Source organism: Mercenaria mercenaria, unplaced genomic scaffold (assembly GCF_021730395.1).
Source record: "Mercenaria mercenaria strain notata unplaced genomic scaffold, MADL_Memer_1 contig_2981, whole genome shotgun sequence".
In the NCBI taxonomy this organism is placed as follows: domain Eukaryota; kingdom Metazoa; phylum Mollusca; class Bivalvia; order Venerida; family Veneridae; genus Mercenaria; species Mercenaria mercenaria.
The window spans coordinates 4,152-19,847 of NW_026461078.1; the positions used below are offsets into that span (position 1 = coordinate 4,152).

At 34.8% G+C, this 15,696-nt stretch overlaps 1 protein-coding gene across 1 annotated transcript in view; it reads right to left on the reverse strand.

Annotated features, from left to right (window-relative positions):
* Positions 1–2,844: 2,844 nt before the first annotated feature.
* The window catches only part of LOC128552637 (fibropellin-1-like), a gene marked incomplete at its 3' end in the record, with an annotated part of 48,146 nt that continues 35,294 nt past the window's right edge, over positions 2,845–15,696 (reverse strand). Inside the window, exons 10-15 of the mRNA XM_053533677.1 lie at positions 14,845–14,958; positions 13,140–13,250; positions 12,651–12,797; positions 11,854–12,027; positions 11,558–11,728; positions 2,845–2,997 (exon numbers count right to left, since the gene is read on the reverse strand). Of these exons, the coding sequence (XP_053389652.1) occupies positions 2,845–2,997; positions 11,558–11,728; positions 11,854–12,027; positions 12,651–12,797; positions 13,140–13,250; positions 14,845–14,958 (870 nt within the window). The remainder of the gene's footprint in view (positions 2,998–11,557; positions 11,729–11,853; positions 12,028–12,650; positions 12,798–13,139; positions 13,251–14,844; positions 14,959–15,696) is intronic.

Consider the following 15,696-nt stretch of genomic DNA (forward strand, 5'->3'; position numbering starts at 1 on the left):
CAGTGTAAACGTTACTATAAATAAATGTGAACATCGTACATGGAAATTCCACTAATGTTAAAAATAAACTTGAACGGAAGTGACGTGCGTTTACAGTGTAAACGTTACTATAAATAAATGTGAACATTATACATGGAATCCTTACATAGATTTCTACTGTTAAAAGCTGATTTTGTTACCAATTCAACTCTGTACATATTTCTTCGATTAATTTCCTATTTTTGATTAAAGTTCCAGTGTTTAAAGCACACTTCAATAAATTCTTATGTTTCTCAATTAATTCATAAACTAAAGCCAGGTTTCGACAGTAGGAATCTGTGTAATGTACACCTCTGAGATGAAAATAAAGTCCCAGATCACAATCCTTTGGGCAAACTGATCTTAAATTTTAATAATAAATCCAATCTGATGTGTACAATAAACAATATTCCGTTTGTTTCTGTATATCTGCTGTCTAAATTCTAATGCTTTCAATACATTGTCCTCGCTTGAAATATCCACATTAAAATTTCTAAAACCTCCTCTTGTCCGAATGATTTCGTAATTTCTTCCTTTAAGCTTTTCTTTTAACGTACTCCTTGTTTGTCGCTTTGTTGGCTTACATGTATCAACCAATTTCTTGTAATACTTTGAACTGAATGTTGTAGCCCATTCTTGGCATACAAAATCTTCTTTGTAATTATCTTTTAAATGGGTTGTTAATTCCGTCAAATCTTTAACAGGTCTGCTGTTGTATTTTTATCCCTAAAAAGAAACACAATCTAAAGAATTACATAAGTATAAGCAGGTAAAAATAAATTTATCTCTAAGAAACACAAAATAATATTTCTAAAGTTAGTGAATGAGATCCGTCAAAGATCTGCTAAAGCTTGAACATAGTGACGTAAATGTGTTGAAAAGTAACTTACATTGTAATCGTTTTCCTTGTTTCTGTTCTATCGTTGTATGTATTATAAGTCAGCAAAGAATGTTCTGGTGCTAATCAGTTAGGTTTGTGTTGCAAAATACGACCATTTTTCAGAAAATATCACGTAAATCCCATATAACATTTTCAGATAATGCGTCAGTTATTTATAACCAGATTTTCCGAAAATACGATAAAACGAAAGTAAAGGAAATATGTCAGTTATTTATAACCAGGTTTTCCGAAAATACAAGAAAACGAAAGTAAAGTAAATATGTCAGTTATTTATAACCGGGTTTTCCGAAAATACGGGAAAACGAAAGTAAAGTTAAAACCTGTGGATTTTAAATTGTCCGGCATTAGTTGGTTCGGACCGGGGACTGAACGTTAAATTAGGTTAAACTACGCTAATTCCTGTAATTCTTATACTACTCCCCTTATAAAAAACTGACTCCCTTTGAAAACACTATAGAATAACGACCCCCCGGTCATTATTCTATAGAAAAACTGACCCATCCAAGTAAAATACTGACTCCCTAAACATGATTCCCTTCGAATCTCATACAATAACGACCCCGGTTATTATTCTATAGAAAAAGTGACTACTTCCATGTAAAATACTCACTGCCGAAATTACTACATTCGAACTCTCATACGATATCGATTCCCGGACATTATTCTATTTAAAAAAGTTACTCTTTCCGTGTAAAACACCGGCTCCTAAAAAGACTTTCGACGATAATATCTATTAAAAAGTGATCCCCACCAAACCTAACGGACAATTTTACTAGATCTACAACTCTAATACCCTCCATTGCCAATAGTTAACATTTTAATTGTACTAATACTACTGGTGCCGCTACTTCTATTGCTATTACTACATGTACTTCTTCTTCTTCTACTACTACTACTACTACTTCTACTACTACTACTACAACTGCTACTACTATACCTGCTTCCACTAATACGTCTTGTACATCTACCTCTTCTTCTCCTGCTGCTGTTGTTGCTGTCACTTATTCCTATGCTGCTGCTGCTGCTGCTACTACTGCAACTGCCACTACCACTGCCACTACTACTACTACTACTACTACTACTACTACTTTCTATTGTTGCCGCTACCGTACTTTACTGCCACTGCTAAGTATTGCAACTTCTATTAATACTGTGTTCTATGCTAGCAGTTTCTTGTGCAGTTTTCTTCTGAAGAATTACTTCATACCGAAGTTTGCAGGGATTATTGACACTTGTGTGTTGTGTGAACGTATTGTGAATTGTTATTTTCCTGAAAAAAAATGTATACACCAAGATACAGCGTCTAGAAATAGAATCCCTTTTCCCGTTGCGGAATGCTCTGATTTCTGTGTCAAGTGATGGTATCTGGGGCTAATGGTCAAACGGAAGGACGGACGACAAGGGCAAATCTATATGCCCCCCTCCCCCGTGTGGGGGCATAAAATGCAGCAATTAGGCCTTAGATACACGAGTTATCACTAAATTTGACCAAATGACCGGGGGTCGTTTTTTTATGGGAGTCAATATTCTTCGTGAGGTTCAGTTTACTTCACGTGGGGGAGTCATAGTACTATGATCTGGAGGTCATAATACTATGACCGGGGGTCACTTTTTCTATAGAATAATGACCGGGGGTCATTATTTTATGGGGGTCGAAATACTTCATTACACCTGCAACACCGATTTATGGCACTAGTAGTTAAGGTAAATGTAAAGTAGAAGTTACGCCTAATAGCGGTTAATTTAATGGTCAACTAAGTCGGGTGGAAAAGGGATAACACCTCCACATATAAAAAATCGTTTGACCTAGGAAGTGGATGTTATTCGTGAATATTTTAGAGAACTGGCTTAGACGAGTTGTCAAATTGCAGTTTTCGTGTAACAATAGATAACAAAGCATCACCGATAGATGAACATATACTTACTATCCCGACATGTTCCACCAAGCGTAGAATCTGTGTTGTCATCATAATATTCTGTTTTACATTTACACACTGAACCACCTGTACTGCCTGTACACTCAGCACGTGATAACTGGCATGCATCTGGCATTGGGCAGCTATATCCAAGTCCAACCTCTGAAAATATTTAAGTAATTAAATTCATAGTATGAACATGTGTTGCCATCAAAGAATTTTACGCTTTACAGAATTATTGCCAAGAATGCCAAATCGTAATTATAAGAATTCGATTTTATCCAAAACTGATGGCTGTACGATAATAACAAATATGTACCAACACTAAACTCTGCAAAATGACTACGGAAATTGTACTAGTCATTAAAAATTAGGGATGGGAACGAATATTCGAATATTCGAAAATAGGACGAATATTCGAATATGAAAATCAAATTCGAATATTCGTAAATTATTGTATATTTTTTTTTTTTCAAAATAAGTATCATTGATTTTGGGCAATATGAGCATGCTAATTCTACAGAATAAAACCACATCATGTTTGTTTATCGCGTATCAAAAGATGCCCAATTAACAAGAAAATAGCAATGCATAATTGGCAGGGGACATCGTTACGGATTAACAGTTTGCAACAGGCGTCAATGTGTCAGATGCATGTCAAAAGATGTCTAATTAACAAGAAAATTGCAATGCATAATTACCTGGGGTCATTGCTACGGATTAACAGTTTGTATTAGACGTAAATGTGATATCTTTTCATTTTTTGTTCATTTTTATTGGCGCCTGTTTTATGTAACAAGTTGTAGAATTTTTTTTTCGAAAACAATACCAAACTTGTAGATATTGTCGATCTTTTCACAATATTTCGTACGACGTTTTAGACCATCCGCAGAATCGATTTTCATCCGCAATCGGCCGTATTCAAATTAAATTTTGAAGTACTTTATATTACAATCAAGAAATAACATATGATTGGTGCATAAGTTCGTGTTGAAGGAGGTTTAAGTCTGCCTTATTTGCTTTTTACACGACGATTTTTACACGCCGATTGAAAATTTTCAAAATGGCGGCGGTAATACAACAGCACGTCACGTGTTTAACTGGGACGACCTGCTATTTTTAGATAAAATTGCGACGGTCTAAATTATAATCGTTTTGATTTTTTGTATCATTTCGAAGCTAAAACACTGAATTAGTTAAATATGTTCATGATTATACTGACAGAATCGTGAAATAAAATGCTAGGATCGGCGGGTTTTGCTAGCCTAAGGTAGGATCGGGTTACCTGAATCAAACATTTTTTGGCCTTATTACGTACGATGATCAACGCTTTAAACAAATGAATACGTTGTGTATATGCCAATCACTTAATAAGTATGTAAAGCTTCCATTAAAATAAACCGAATATTCGAATATATTCGAATATGGCAAACCGAATATTCGAATATTGATTTCAGTATTCGTTCCCATCCCTATTAAAAATCAATATCCAATAAGAAGTAAAAAGAATAAAATCTGGAACACGCCATGTACCCGGATAATCCTAACTCTGTTCAGCGACCCTAACTCAGTGCCAACATGGCTGACTGAAAAACGATGTATGTAGTTAATTTCCTTGTCTTTTTTCATGTTTTTATGTTAGTATGCAATGTTATCGTAAAACTTTTGATAGTCATAATATCATGTATTGATAACATGTTTTGTGTACTAAATATTTCAATCGAAATGTCACATTATGTGGCTGGAATTCATTAAAATGTACTCAAAGTAGTCTTCAAAATGAACATGTTTTATGTTTCTAACTGTTTTAAAGTACCAGAAATTGCAGTAAGACCTTACTTATTAAATGTATTAGTTCCATAAACATCTCTTTGACAATGTTTAACAGTATCAAAGTTTGAAATTGATTTTTATAGCTTAAAAATGTATTGATTATGAGATGGGTTTAAATTTGTGGATAATTCCTAACTGGTATAGGATACAGTGCTGGATAAATACGAACTTAGAATGGATAAACACCTAACCAAACGAAAACGGCTGTTCGTCTGTGCTTTTTTATGGACTGTTGATGCTCGAAGTTCTTTCACCTACCCACCTCTGCAGGGATATGGGATTCCTATGTCCAACTTATCCGACTCGTGATTTTTTGCCGGCGGACAAGTGCATTTTTCAGTCTGTGTGTCCGCGGACAAGCATACTTTTTCAGGTATAAAATGAGAAAACATAAAATATCATTTAGATTGTGTGTTGCTTCAAGTGTACGGAGGTGATAAAGATAATGGATTCTTTGACTAGGTCTCGCGCACACTGTAACTCGGTGACTATGATAAAATATCAGAGAAGATTTAGATACAAGAAGATTTATTTAACGTCGGATAAGTATAAACATATAACACTAGCTTAAAGCTATTTTCCGACAAACACATGTAAATAAGCTCAACATAAGTAAAACAGCTGTAATAAAATGCAAATATGTTAAAGCACATTAAAGCAAATAAAGCATCTGGCTCTAAGTAGATAAGAAACAAATCACAAATTATTACATCCATGTTACAGCGCATTAAAACAAAATAGCACATAGGTACTAGCAAATAAATGGAAAAAGTAATTTACCACATGCAGATTTAGCACATTTAAAGCAACATAAAAAAAAGATTAGCTGACACTACACAAAAATAAAAAGAGTCACATTTTACAACATGCATTAAAAAAAACACACATAAAAGAAGAAATCATATACATGCTAAAGGGAGAATAAGAACTACTTAAAGCAGCTGAAGAAAAATATTTGCATCATCAGCATATAGCATTCTGTAACAAAAACTAAAAAAGGAAAACAAGGGTTACACACACAGAACTAAAAGGACATTTAAAGACATAAGAAACGTAAACAACTTAAAAAAAGTATTATGACAAGTTTGTAAGTAGAATTCCAACTGCTGAGACAATAAGTCACTGTCAAAGGAAATATTTGAGTCAGTAGTCAGCCAAATTAAAATCAAAAGCACACAGAGATCACAAGTATGACTAAAACAAGTCGGAACGTTTTAACAGTCTTTCTCTGAATTCATCTGGCTTTGTACCATTGCGTGGGCAGTGTTTCGGGCATGACCTCAAAAGATTCCGAACACTGCTTACGCGATTTGAGACTTTTATAAACGTTAAAAGGCAAATATTTCAACAGCTTATTTTTTATCACAGTTACTGTGATATGCTTTTCTTTTCATTGTCCTACATAAAGAACTCGATCTCCAGTCTATTTGCGCTTTCGTGAAGGTTTAATATTACAAATCAGAGCAAGTGAAATTTGACTATGGACAAGTGGATTTTTAAGTGTCCGTGGACAAGTGAAAAATGTAAGGATACCCACACCCCTGTCCCGTCAGTCCATGCATCACCCCTCCCACCACACCACACACACACACACACTTTTCTTTCCTATTTACCGTCTGAAAAGTATCATATTTAATAATTAATTATAAATCTAATCCCATTTAAACAATATCAAAAATATTTTATTAGCACCTCTATAAAAATCTCTTACACTATACGATATACAAGATTTGAAACAAACACAGTTCTTCTGAAACAGTGTGTGTGTGTGTGTGTGTGCGTGCGTGCGTGCGCGCGTGTGTGTGTGTGTGAGAGAGAGAGGGGGGGGGGAGGGGTTGGGGATTACTGAACTTCGAACATCGGTGGTATTAAATAATTTCTTATATAATAACATAATAATTTTGACTTTTATACTAAGTTATTTTTGAGGGTTTATCCAGATTTTTCCAAACATTGCTATTTGCATAATATCAAAATTATGAAAAAATATTTGACTGTAGTGGGCATACATATAACATCTTGTAAAATTAATGACAGAGTTTGAAGACAATACCGCTTATAAAGTAATGTTTACAATAATCAGACCATGTACATGTCAACTCATTCATTTCTATAGTATACTAGTCAGTTAGGTGTTTATCCGACACACAATTTCGTGTAAGTTAGGTTTTTATCCATTCCTCATGTAAACTGAGTTCGGTTTTTATCAAATCAAAGTTAGGTTTTTATCCTTTTTCTCGCTGTCAGTACATTTGAACATGATTGGGTTAACAACATAGTGTAAACGGGCCTATAAAGCAGTGTATCTTTGCTTCAAACAACAAAATAGTCGAGGCATCAAAAGCATAGAAGTATTTTTAAAGATTTTTTGTAAAAGTTTTCATTGAAAAAGTTGCCTTGTTCGTCGGTATTCCACCTGAAAACACAAGGGCTGATATATTTAACACGATACATTTTGAAATAAATATACACTTGATCAATGGAGATAGATATAACAACAGAAACATTCCTTTATACATCGTAATTACACAGAAACAAAGTTGTATCGGCTTTACATCCGCCATGTTGGCACTGAGTTAGGGTCGCTGAACAGAGTTAAGATTATCCGGGTACATGGCGTGTGGAAAGTAGATCCCTCGGAAGCACCGATAACAAGGCAAACAGTGAAAATTGCAGACTCGGTTTGATTGCAGTAATGGAAAATGCAACAATCCCACACCCAAACGTCTTTCAAGCCTTCATACAATAATTAGCATCAATTCTTGCTTAAATGAAAGCATTGCTGCTATTATGATAGACAAGAAAATTAATTATATTGGCAAACGCCATCGAACATGCCACTTGAATTATTTTTTGCGCTTCATTTTAAGGGCTGAATGATTTTGGAGCTTGTACAACTATATTATAGATCTAACACTTTCTTCGTGAAAAACATTCCATCCATGATATATAAGTATTTTTAAGGAGTTTATAAGATACAAAATGGACACACCTGACTTTGATTTGAAGCTATGATCTTGACGTGGGACAATAGGAAGAATATTCTTCAGGTTGTATTGAGGAGTGGAACATCCATCTCAGATTTCAAAATTATTCTTTATGGGTTGACTTCCAACATATGGACGGGACAGTATTCAAAGCTCAAGCATTTGAACTTTGATCAGACGCAAATTGTACATTGATTTTTCTAGAACATTTATCCTATGTGTTATATGTTGAACAAAATATTCATCAGACACAAAATTCGAGGCTAAAACATTTGTGACTTTGGCCTTGGGTGGTCACAATTGAATTTGATCTTCCATATTGTCTTGATTGGATGACAACATTCCAGCCTATAAAACTATCATTTGAGGAGTTAAGAAGATATGGAAAGGTCACAAAATTCAGATGGACAGACAGGCATGTGAACCCTATACAATTCCACCTGTGACAGGGGATAACCCTATCATTTAATGACATGGTGCAAATTTTAACTCTATCAGATATTTTGTACATGCAAATGTCCAATGACTACTTGAATGTCAAACATTTCAAATTATATTTAAATTACACTTTCAAAATGATCTGTTACTGGATGACTGTGTGCTTACTAGATGTGTGTCAACAGGGCATTGGTGATCCCACACACTGTCACTGCATGGTCGTATGTTACTTGTTAAACTGAATTATTATCTTACCTAAGACTGGGTTGGTCAGGGGAGGGGGAAGCAAATGCACTTTTATTATTATCAAGAAATACAAAAGAAACTTAAAGAATAAAATGTTTTTTGGGGGTGCTGAGAGTAGTAAGGTGGGTGGAGGGGCACAACTTTACATGCTGAATAGCATTCCAATAATGTTTCTTTATCCTAGGTTAAATACGCCATGAAAAACATGCGGCAAAATCGTTTAAATTCTTAATGCATATTTTCGAATAGGCCAGGGTCATAAAGTCTGGCCTGGCTGAGTGAATTCCTAAACAAAACCCATGGCGGGTGTTAACTTCATAAGCTAATTAACATTCCTAAGTAGTTTCATGACTCTAGGTAAAATACCTTTGAGATATATATGCGATGCAAACTTTAAGACCCTGTAAGAATAATTTTGACTAAGTCAAAGTCCGTCTGATCTGGCTGATTGAAACCCCAAACAATACCCAAGTTGCTCTCCTTATTATGCTGAATAACATTCCTACAATGTTTCATGACCCTAGGTTAAATACCTTTTGATATACTTACGACACAACTATATGCATATTTTTGACCACGCAAATGACCATACCTCTATCCTAGCTAAGTGAACCTGATCATGTGCATAATTTCACATGACAATTCTAGGATGTTTCATGACTTTAGAAGTAAATTACCTCTCTATATAGATATGCACGACAAGTATTCAAACGGCCATCCGGACAGACGTACGGACAAAGGCAAATCTATATGCCCCGCCCCTTCTTTTTCCAAAAATGAAAACATTAAAAAAGCAGAAATTGCAGGAGACAAAGAAACGTATGGCTCAGGTCCGAGTGGGTGGCAGTAAAATGTCTCCCCGTGCTCAGACCTGATGTTGTTATATTTTCTTGTCCATTGGGTTATGGTGAACATTCAGTAGTATAATAATAGAATTCCGCTAAAGCCGCTGTTAAAGGGCGTTAGGGGTATTCCACATTCCATTACCTCTCATGAACAGACCCAGTCAAACCGATTCTGATATTATGTTGTTTGGTTGCAATCTGTCCTTCCAAAGGGTCTTTCGCATATCAGATGAAAACGGGTAATATATGCGTAACTGTTATTGCTACTGATAATTCATAAAACGTTTTATTATAATCGCAGAAATAGTATAATAGAAGTAGTTCTGGAAAAATCTATTTCAATGAGCCAAAACTCTGCCCAGAATAAATCGAGAAGGATGTACAAACGATATGCACAAGTTATTTTATACTAATTACTCTTGTGTGGTTTTACCAAATTCTGTAGTGGAGTTTTGCAGATGATCGCAAAAGAAACTCTATGTCATAATCAAAAGGCCATAACTCAATGATTAAAACCATCCCGTCTTAAAACATGTGTAACTACACTTTCCTAAGGAATTTCATTGAAATCCCTCCTGTTGTAAAGGAGAAGTCCTGGGACAAATTTATCCAAACTGACCTTTAAGAGGCATATACACAACTACCAGTTACTGCTGTGAAGTTTCATCGAAATTCGGTCAGTGGTTTCTTAGACGAAGCGCGGAAAAAAATTAAATGCGACAGACGGTGATGTTGGGAGATTTAGAAAAAACGTTTCAACAGATATTATATCATATTGCGCTTGTCTCGAATAAACTTCTTGAAATTAAAATCGCAGAAAATATAAATAAAATAAATACTTAATACAAAAATATATATCAGCTCCTGAACTAAAATATATAAAAGGGCGCGTTATGAATTCTAAGTTACAGAGCCGTGAAGGCACTTTAACCTACACAGCTTTGACCCCTCAGTCTGATCTTGACCTAGTTGGCAGTCGAGGTACAACAAAGACAAGTAATTGCAGATAAAGAGTCTTTTGTGATCACTATTTTAAATGTGGCATTGCAAATTTTTGACAGAACATTAAACAAGAGGGTCATGATGACCCTATATCGCTCACCTGTTAAACTTGGCATTGCAATCATCAAGATAAACATTCTGACCAAGTTTCATGAAGATAGGGTCATAAATGTGGCCTCTACAGTGTTAACAAGCTTTTCCTTTGATTTGAGTGGTGACCTAGTTTCTAATCCCACATGACCCAGTTTCAAACCAGTCCTAGGAATCACCAAGATAAACATTCTGACCAAGTTTCATGACGATAGGGTCATAAATGTGGCCTCAAGAGTGTTAACAAGCTTTATCAGTAACTCCGGATCCTATTATTAGATCTCGTGAATTCAATTTGTATCAAATCAAACAATAAATGCAGTCTCTGTATGGCTGCAAAAGCCAAAATAGCAAATTCAGGCCCTTTAAGGGACCATAACTATGGAACACATGATCTGATCTGGCTAGTTTTCGAAAGAAACCGAGATATTATGCCAATACAAGTTGGGTGCTAGTCTGATTGCAATTAATTGCAAAATGTGGTCTCTATCGTGTTCGCAAGCCAAAATAGCAAATTTTGGCACTTTAAGGGGCCATAAGTCTAGAACCCATGAAGAGATTTGGCCAGTTTTCTAAACGAACCGAGATATTGTGCCAGTACTGGTTGTCTGCAAGTTTGATTAAAATTGATTGCAAATTGTGGTCTCTATCGTGTTCACAAGAAATTGTAAACGGACGATGGACGGACGGACGGACGGACGACGGGCGAAGGTCGATCACAAAAGCTCACCTTGTCACTACGTGACAGGTGAGCTAAAACCTGAGCCAAGAGGATGAATAAGTGACAGTGAATTTTTCGTTGTTTTCCTATTCATATTATTAAGATTTACGTTTTAACTTGATAGCCCTCATACTGACTATTACCTACTTAAATTTACATTGTCCTCTAAGAGTATTTGCTTGGTTTCGTAATATGATGACTGACAAACACATTTCTGACTGCTGGAACATTCTAACCAGGATATTTTACATGCATCTGCTTGTGGAAAATTTGCCCCAAGAAAACAAATTCGTTACTCAGGAATTTAATGAAACAACTCAAAAAGCAATATATTGATTCAATGTGAATGTGAAAAATATATTTATAGGAGAAACATAAATTTGACCTTTGTTCAATAAGTATCCATACAAGCTCTAAAGCAGACAGTGTTAAGTAAATACTTTAAGTACAACACGGTGAGCAAGTAATGTTTGCCTACCAATAAAATTTCCCATTCATAGTGACTGTAAAAGGATTCTTGTCAAGCACAATGATCTATATATAAATGCAATGCAACTCACTTGATACGCAGGTTCCACCAATATTACTTGTACCATAATTGTCATAATGCGTATCTTCACACAGACATTTATAAGATCCTCCACTGTAACGACATCTAGCATTGGAGTCAATACATGTAACTCTTTCTCCTATTGCACTAGTACGGGGACATACTTCTCCGAGCCTTTTCTCTGAAATTCAAGAGACATTAATCTTGTTACTACATCCCCCACAAAACATATTCAACTGTACAGAATAGGTTCAGATGATAGATGATAGTTGTGCTACTAATGTGAAAATGAAATAATATATTTACTGCTCTCACACTTTCCACCATTTACATTGACTCCATTATCATCATAGTGTGTACTTGGACATAAGCATCTGTAGTCACTACCATCTAGTTCACATGTAGCTATGCTTTCTGAACATGTTGCTGTCTTTGGTACAGCTGTAGTTGGACTGGGACATATTCCGCCAACGACTACCTCTGAAATATGAATTATTAGTTTTTTGTAAAACACAGAAAAAGTAACCTGTTACAAGTAACTTGTTCAATTGATATAAATCCTACTTGTCGCTTAAATATACGACTGACTAATGAAGTTGTTCTTTAAAGATATCCAATGTCCATATTGTTATGAAATATTTTATAATCAAATGTAGACAATCCTCGTAATATATATTCAATTTTACTAAAACATATAAATTAAATACGTATTTAGAGCTACACTCATAATAAAATGTCATATAGTAACAGTTGTTTGTTACAAAAAATTCCAGGTTTTTAATGGTTGTACACATTAGCTTTATACTTTGTTATGCTATAGATATAGTAATACATAGTAATGCATACATTTATATTATTGTTAATACACATGAACTTGTTGATTGTATGTTTACACACTCTATACAGTATTACAGTAATTGTTCATATTTTCAAATATGCAGTTTGATTCTAGTATATGTTTAACTAGTTAGGTTTAATCGTTCTTAAATGACCACGCCACATGGAAGTTGTGATGACATTTTCTCTATACATTATCATTTCAAAATTTGTATTTTTCTGAGTGCAGGAGCAAAGATAAGTAGATAATTTATTTCATCACTTACTCTGCCTGCATGACCCACCAATGTTGTTTGTTCCGTCGTTATCATAGTAGGATTTTTTACAAACACACATGTTTCCACTCCCACACTCAGAATTTGTGTCTTCACAAGCTGTACCTTGAACTGAACATAATGCTCCAAGTGCTGCCTCTATTTGTTTAAAAATAATCATTTCATTTAAGTCTTAGTACTACTCAGAGGACTTTGGACTTTGTGGAAACACAAATTAACATTTTATTTAAATTTTCCAAATTTAATTTTTTTAGGCTGAATTAAGATAGTTGATACTTTTTAATTTACAAAAATATTAAAACATTGCAACTATCAAGTCAACATATAAACAACCAACTATCGTGGTCTGTATACAGTGACACTAGTGTAGTTAATGCAAAATGCTTCCGAAACACATATACATTTTTTACTGTAAAATGTATTATAGGCACCCTGTTTAGAAGCCATATAAGTGTTTAATAAATAGCAAATACTACTTACTATTACATCTTTTAGAGGAGAATCCAGATTTACATGCACAAGTGAAATCATTTACTCTGTCTGTACATGTTCCTCCATTAAGGCATGGGTTAGGAGTACAATCATCTATATCTGTAATACATGTTTAACTTATGTGTGTAATAAATGTGTTACATTTGGCTTCAGGCTAAAGCAACATAAATTAAACTACAACTCGCTCATCTGAAATTGCCAATTTGACTGTGAATACATGTATGACAAACTGAATCGTGGATGGTAACAGCTGTGGTAAGTATAAACAAGAGGGCCCTAAAGGCGATGAATCACTCACCTGACCTAGTTCTTACCCAAGATAGCCTTGTATCTAATCTGGCCTAGATTTCAAAGAGGCAAACATTGTGACCATGTTTGATGTAAATCATTGAGGTAGATAATCATCCAAGTGTTTCATGATTTGACCTTTTGACAGTTTTTTACCTCATGTACATAGCCTAGTTTCTAATCTGGCCTAGATTTCAAAGAGGCAAACATTTTGACCATGTTTGATGTAAATCATTGAGGTAGATAATCATCCAAGTGTTTCATGATTTAACCTTTTGACAGTTTTTTACCTCATGTACCCCATTTTTTAACTTGACCTAGATTTCATACAAACAAACATTCTGACAAAGAATTATGATGTTCAAATTAAAAAAGTGGCCTTTAAGGTGTTAACAAAGTTTTTCTATGCCTTGACCTAATGACCTAGTATTTTCACAAGTGACCCAAGTAGCAAACAGTCTGACCAAGTCACACGGAGAAGAGGTAGGAAATGTGACCTTTTATGTGTTAACAATGTCTTTCTATGACTAGTGACTTAGTTTTTGATTTCGATAATCCAGTTTTTAAGTAGAAAATGTGGCATCTGTATATTTAAGGAGTGAATTAAGTACTGCCATGCAATACAAAGTCCCCTACTGGAAGGTGACTATTAGTATCTCAACTGCAGTATAACCTGATCATTTGATATCTGTTAAAGGCCTAGATCTTGGCAGTGGCCCAAGGGATTTCTGTCTTCATCAGCACAGTTGGGGGCTAATGGCTATCACAGTATGGTTCCAGAAACAAGGGTCATTGTTTATTTGAGAGTCAGTCTACGTTACAAGTGTATCAATAAGTGAGAAGGGGAAACAGAGTATTTTATTTAATGAATATGTGATAACTTAAAAAGTTATACCTACTTTTAGCATTTTTTATGTAAAGAAAAATATTTGTTGATCACACATGATAATAAAATAATAAAAACTTATTTAGGGAAAAAAGCAAGTTTTTATTTTTTCAAGTTCTGTCTGGAGATGTGTGATATTTTATTTAAATTCAATCTCTGACAAGTGCGTAAGTATGTCGACAAGTTGGCTCAGTGGTTAGAGCATTGGACTAGCATCGGAGCTACTCGGGTTCGATTGCCGCTACAGGCACTTGAGATTTTTGCGTAGACAGTAGAAATAGGACAGGTCTGGAAATTCTTATAAACCTCATAAGCGGTCTATAAGGTGTTTATAGACCTCATCGGAAAAAGGAAGCTGGTAGGTAATGCCAGTTAAATGATTAATTCTGAGGAGTTTATATATATCTTCTAGTTTTTCTTCTGCTGTATACCCAGTCTAAACAATTACATGTGTCACCGCTGACAACATATCTATAAGTAACACTAATGAAAATTCTGTATAATTGTATCTAAGCTTACTTGTCTGACAATTCTTCCCTGTATATCCAGTAACACAGCCACATGTATAGTCATTAACACGATCATAACATGTTCCACCATTCTTACAATTATTAGGACTGCAGTCATTTATATCTGTAAAATATTAAATGTTTCTGTTACACATTATGAAACACAGGAAACATGTGGCAATGCCATGAAACCAGGTTTTCAACATTTTACATCTGACACTTTGATATGTACCACAGAATTATGTAAAGCTAGCAACTACACAGTTGTAATGTACATCATAATGTTTATAAGACTATTCAAACTTTGTCTCAATAAAAGGTATCTATACACCAATACTGGTGACAATACGTCCATCAAAACTAAAGATACTGAGCAACAAAAATCATTTTCTATTTACATGTAGTTATAAGTTATATTTAGGTTGTTCTATACAGAATTTAGGATAGCCATAGAGTGGCCAGTATTTCCAATGGCATCAAAATGAAGCAAATATGGATTTTTTCTCGGGAGATATTTTTTCTGAAAAAAAAGTTTAGCACTGTGGGTGAGATAGATTAATATCTCACTGATAATTTTCAGTATTTCACCAGTTAGCATCAAATAAATATTTTATGCTGTTCAAAAAGGAGTCCACTGAGCTTACTTGTTTGGCAGATTTTGTCCGTAAATCCAGTATTATCACAGTAACATGTATAGTCATTGATACCATCAGTACATACTCTACCATTTTTACATGGATCTGGATTACAGTCATTGATATCGGGACATACGGACAGACAGATTAACATACGTACGTACGGACAGCAGCAACGCTATATCACCCCCCCCCCCCCCACACACACACACACATAAATGTGTGGG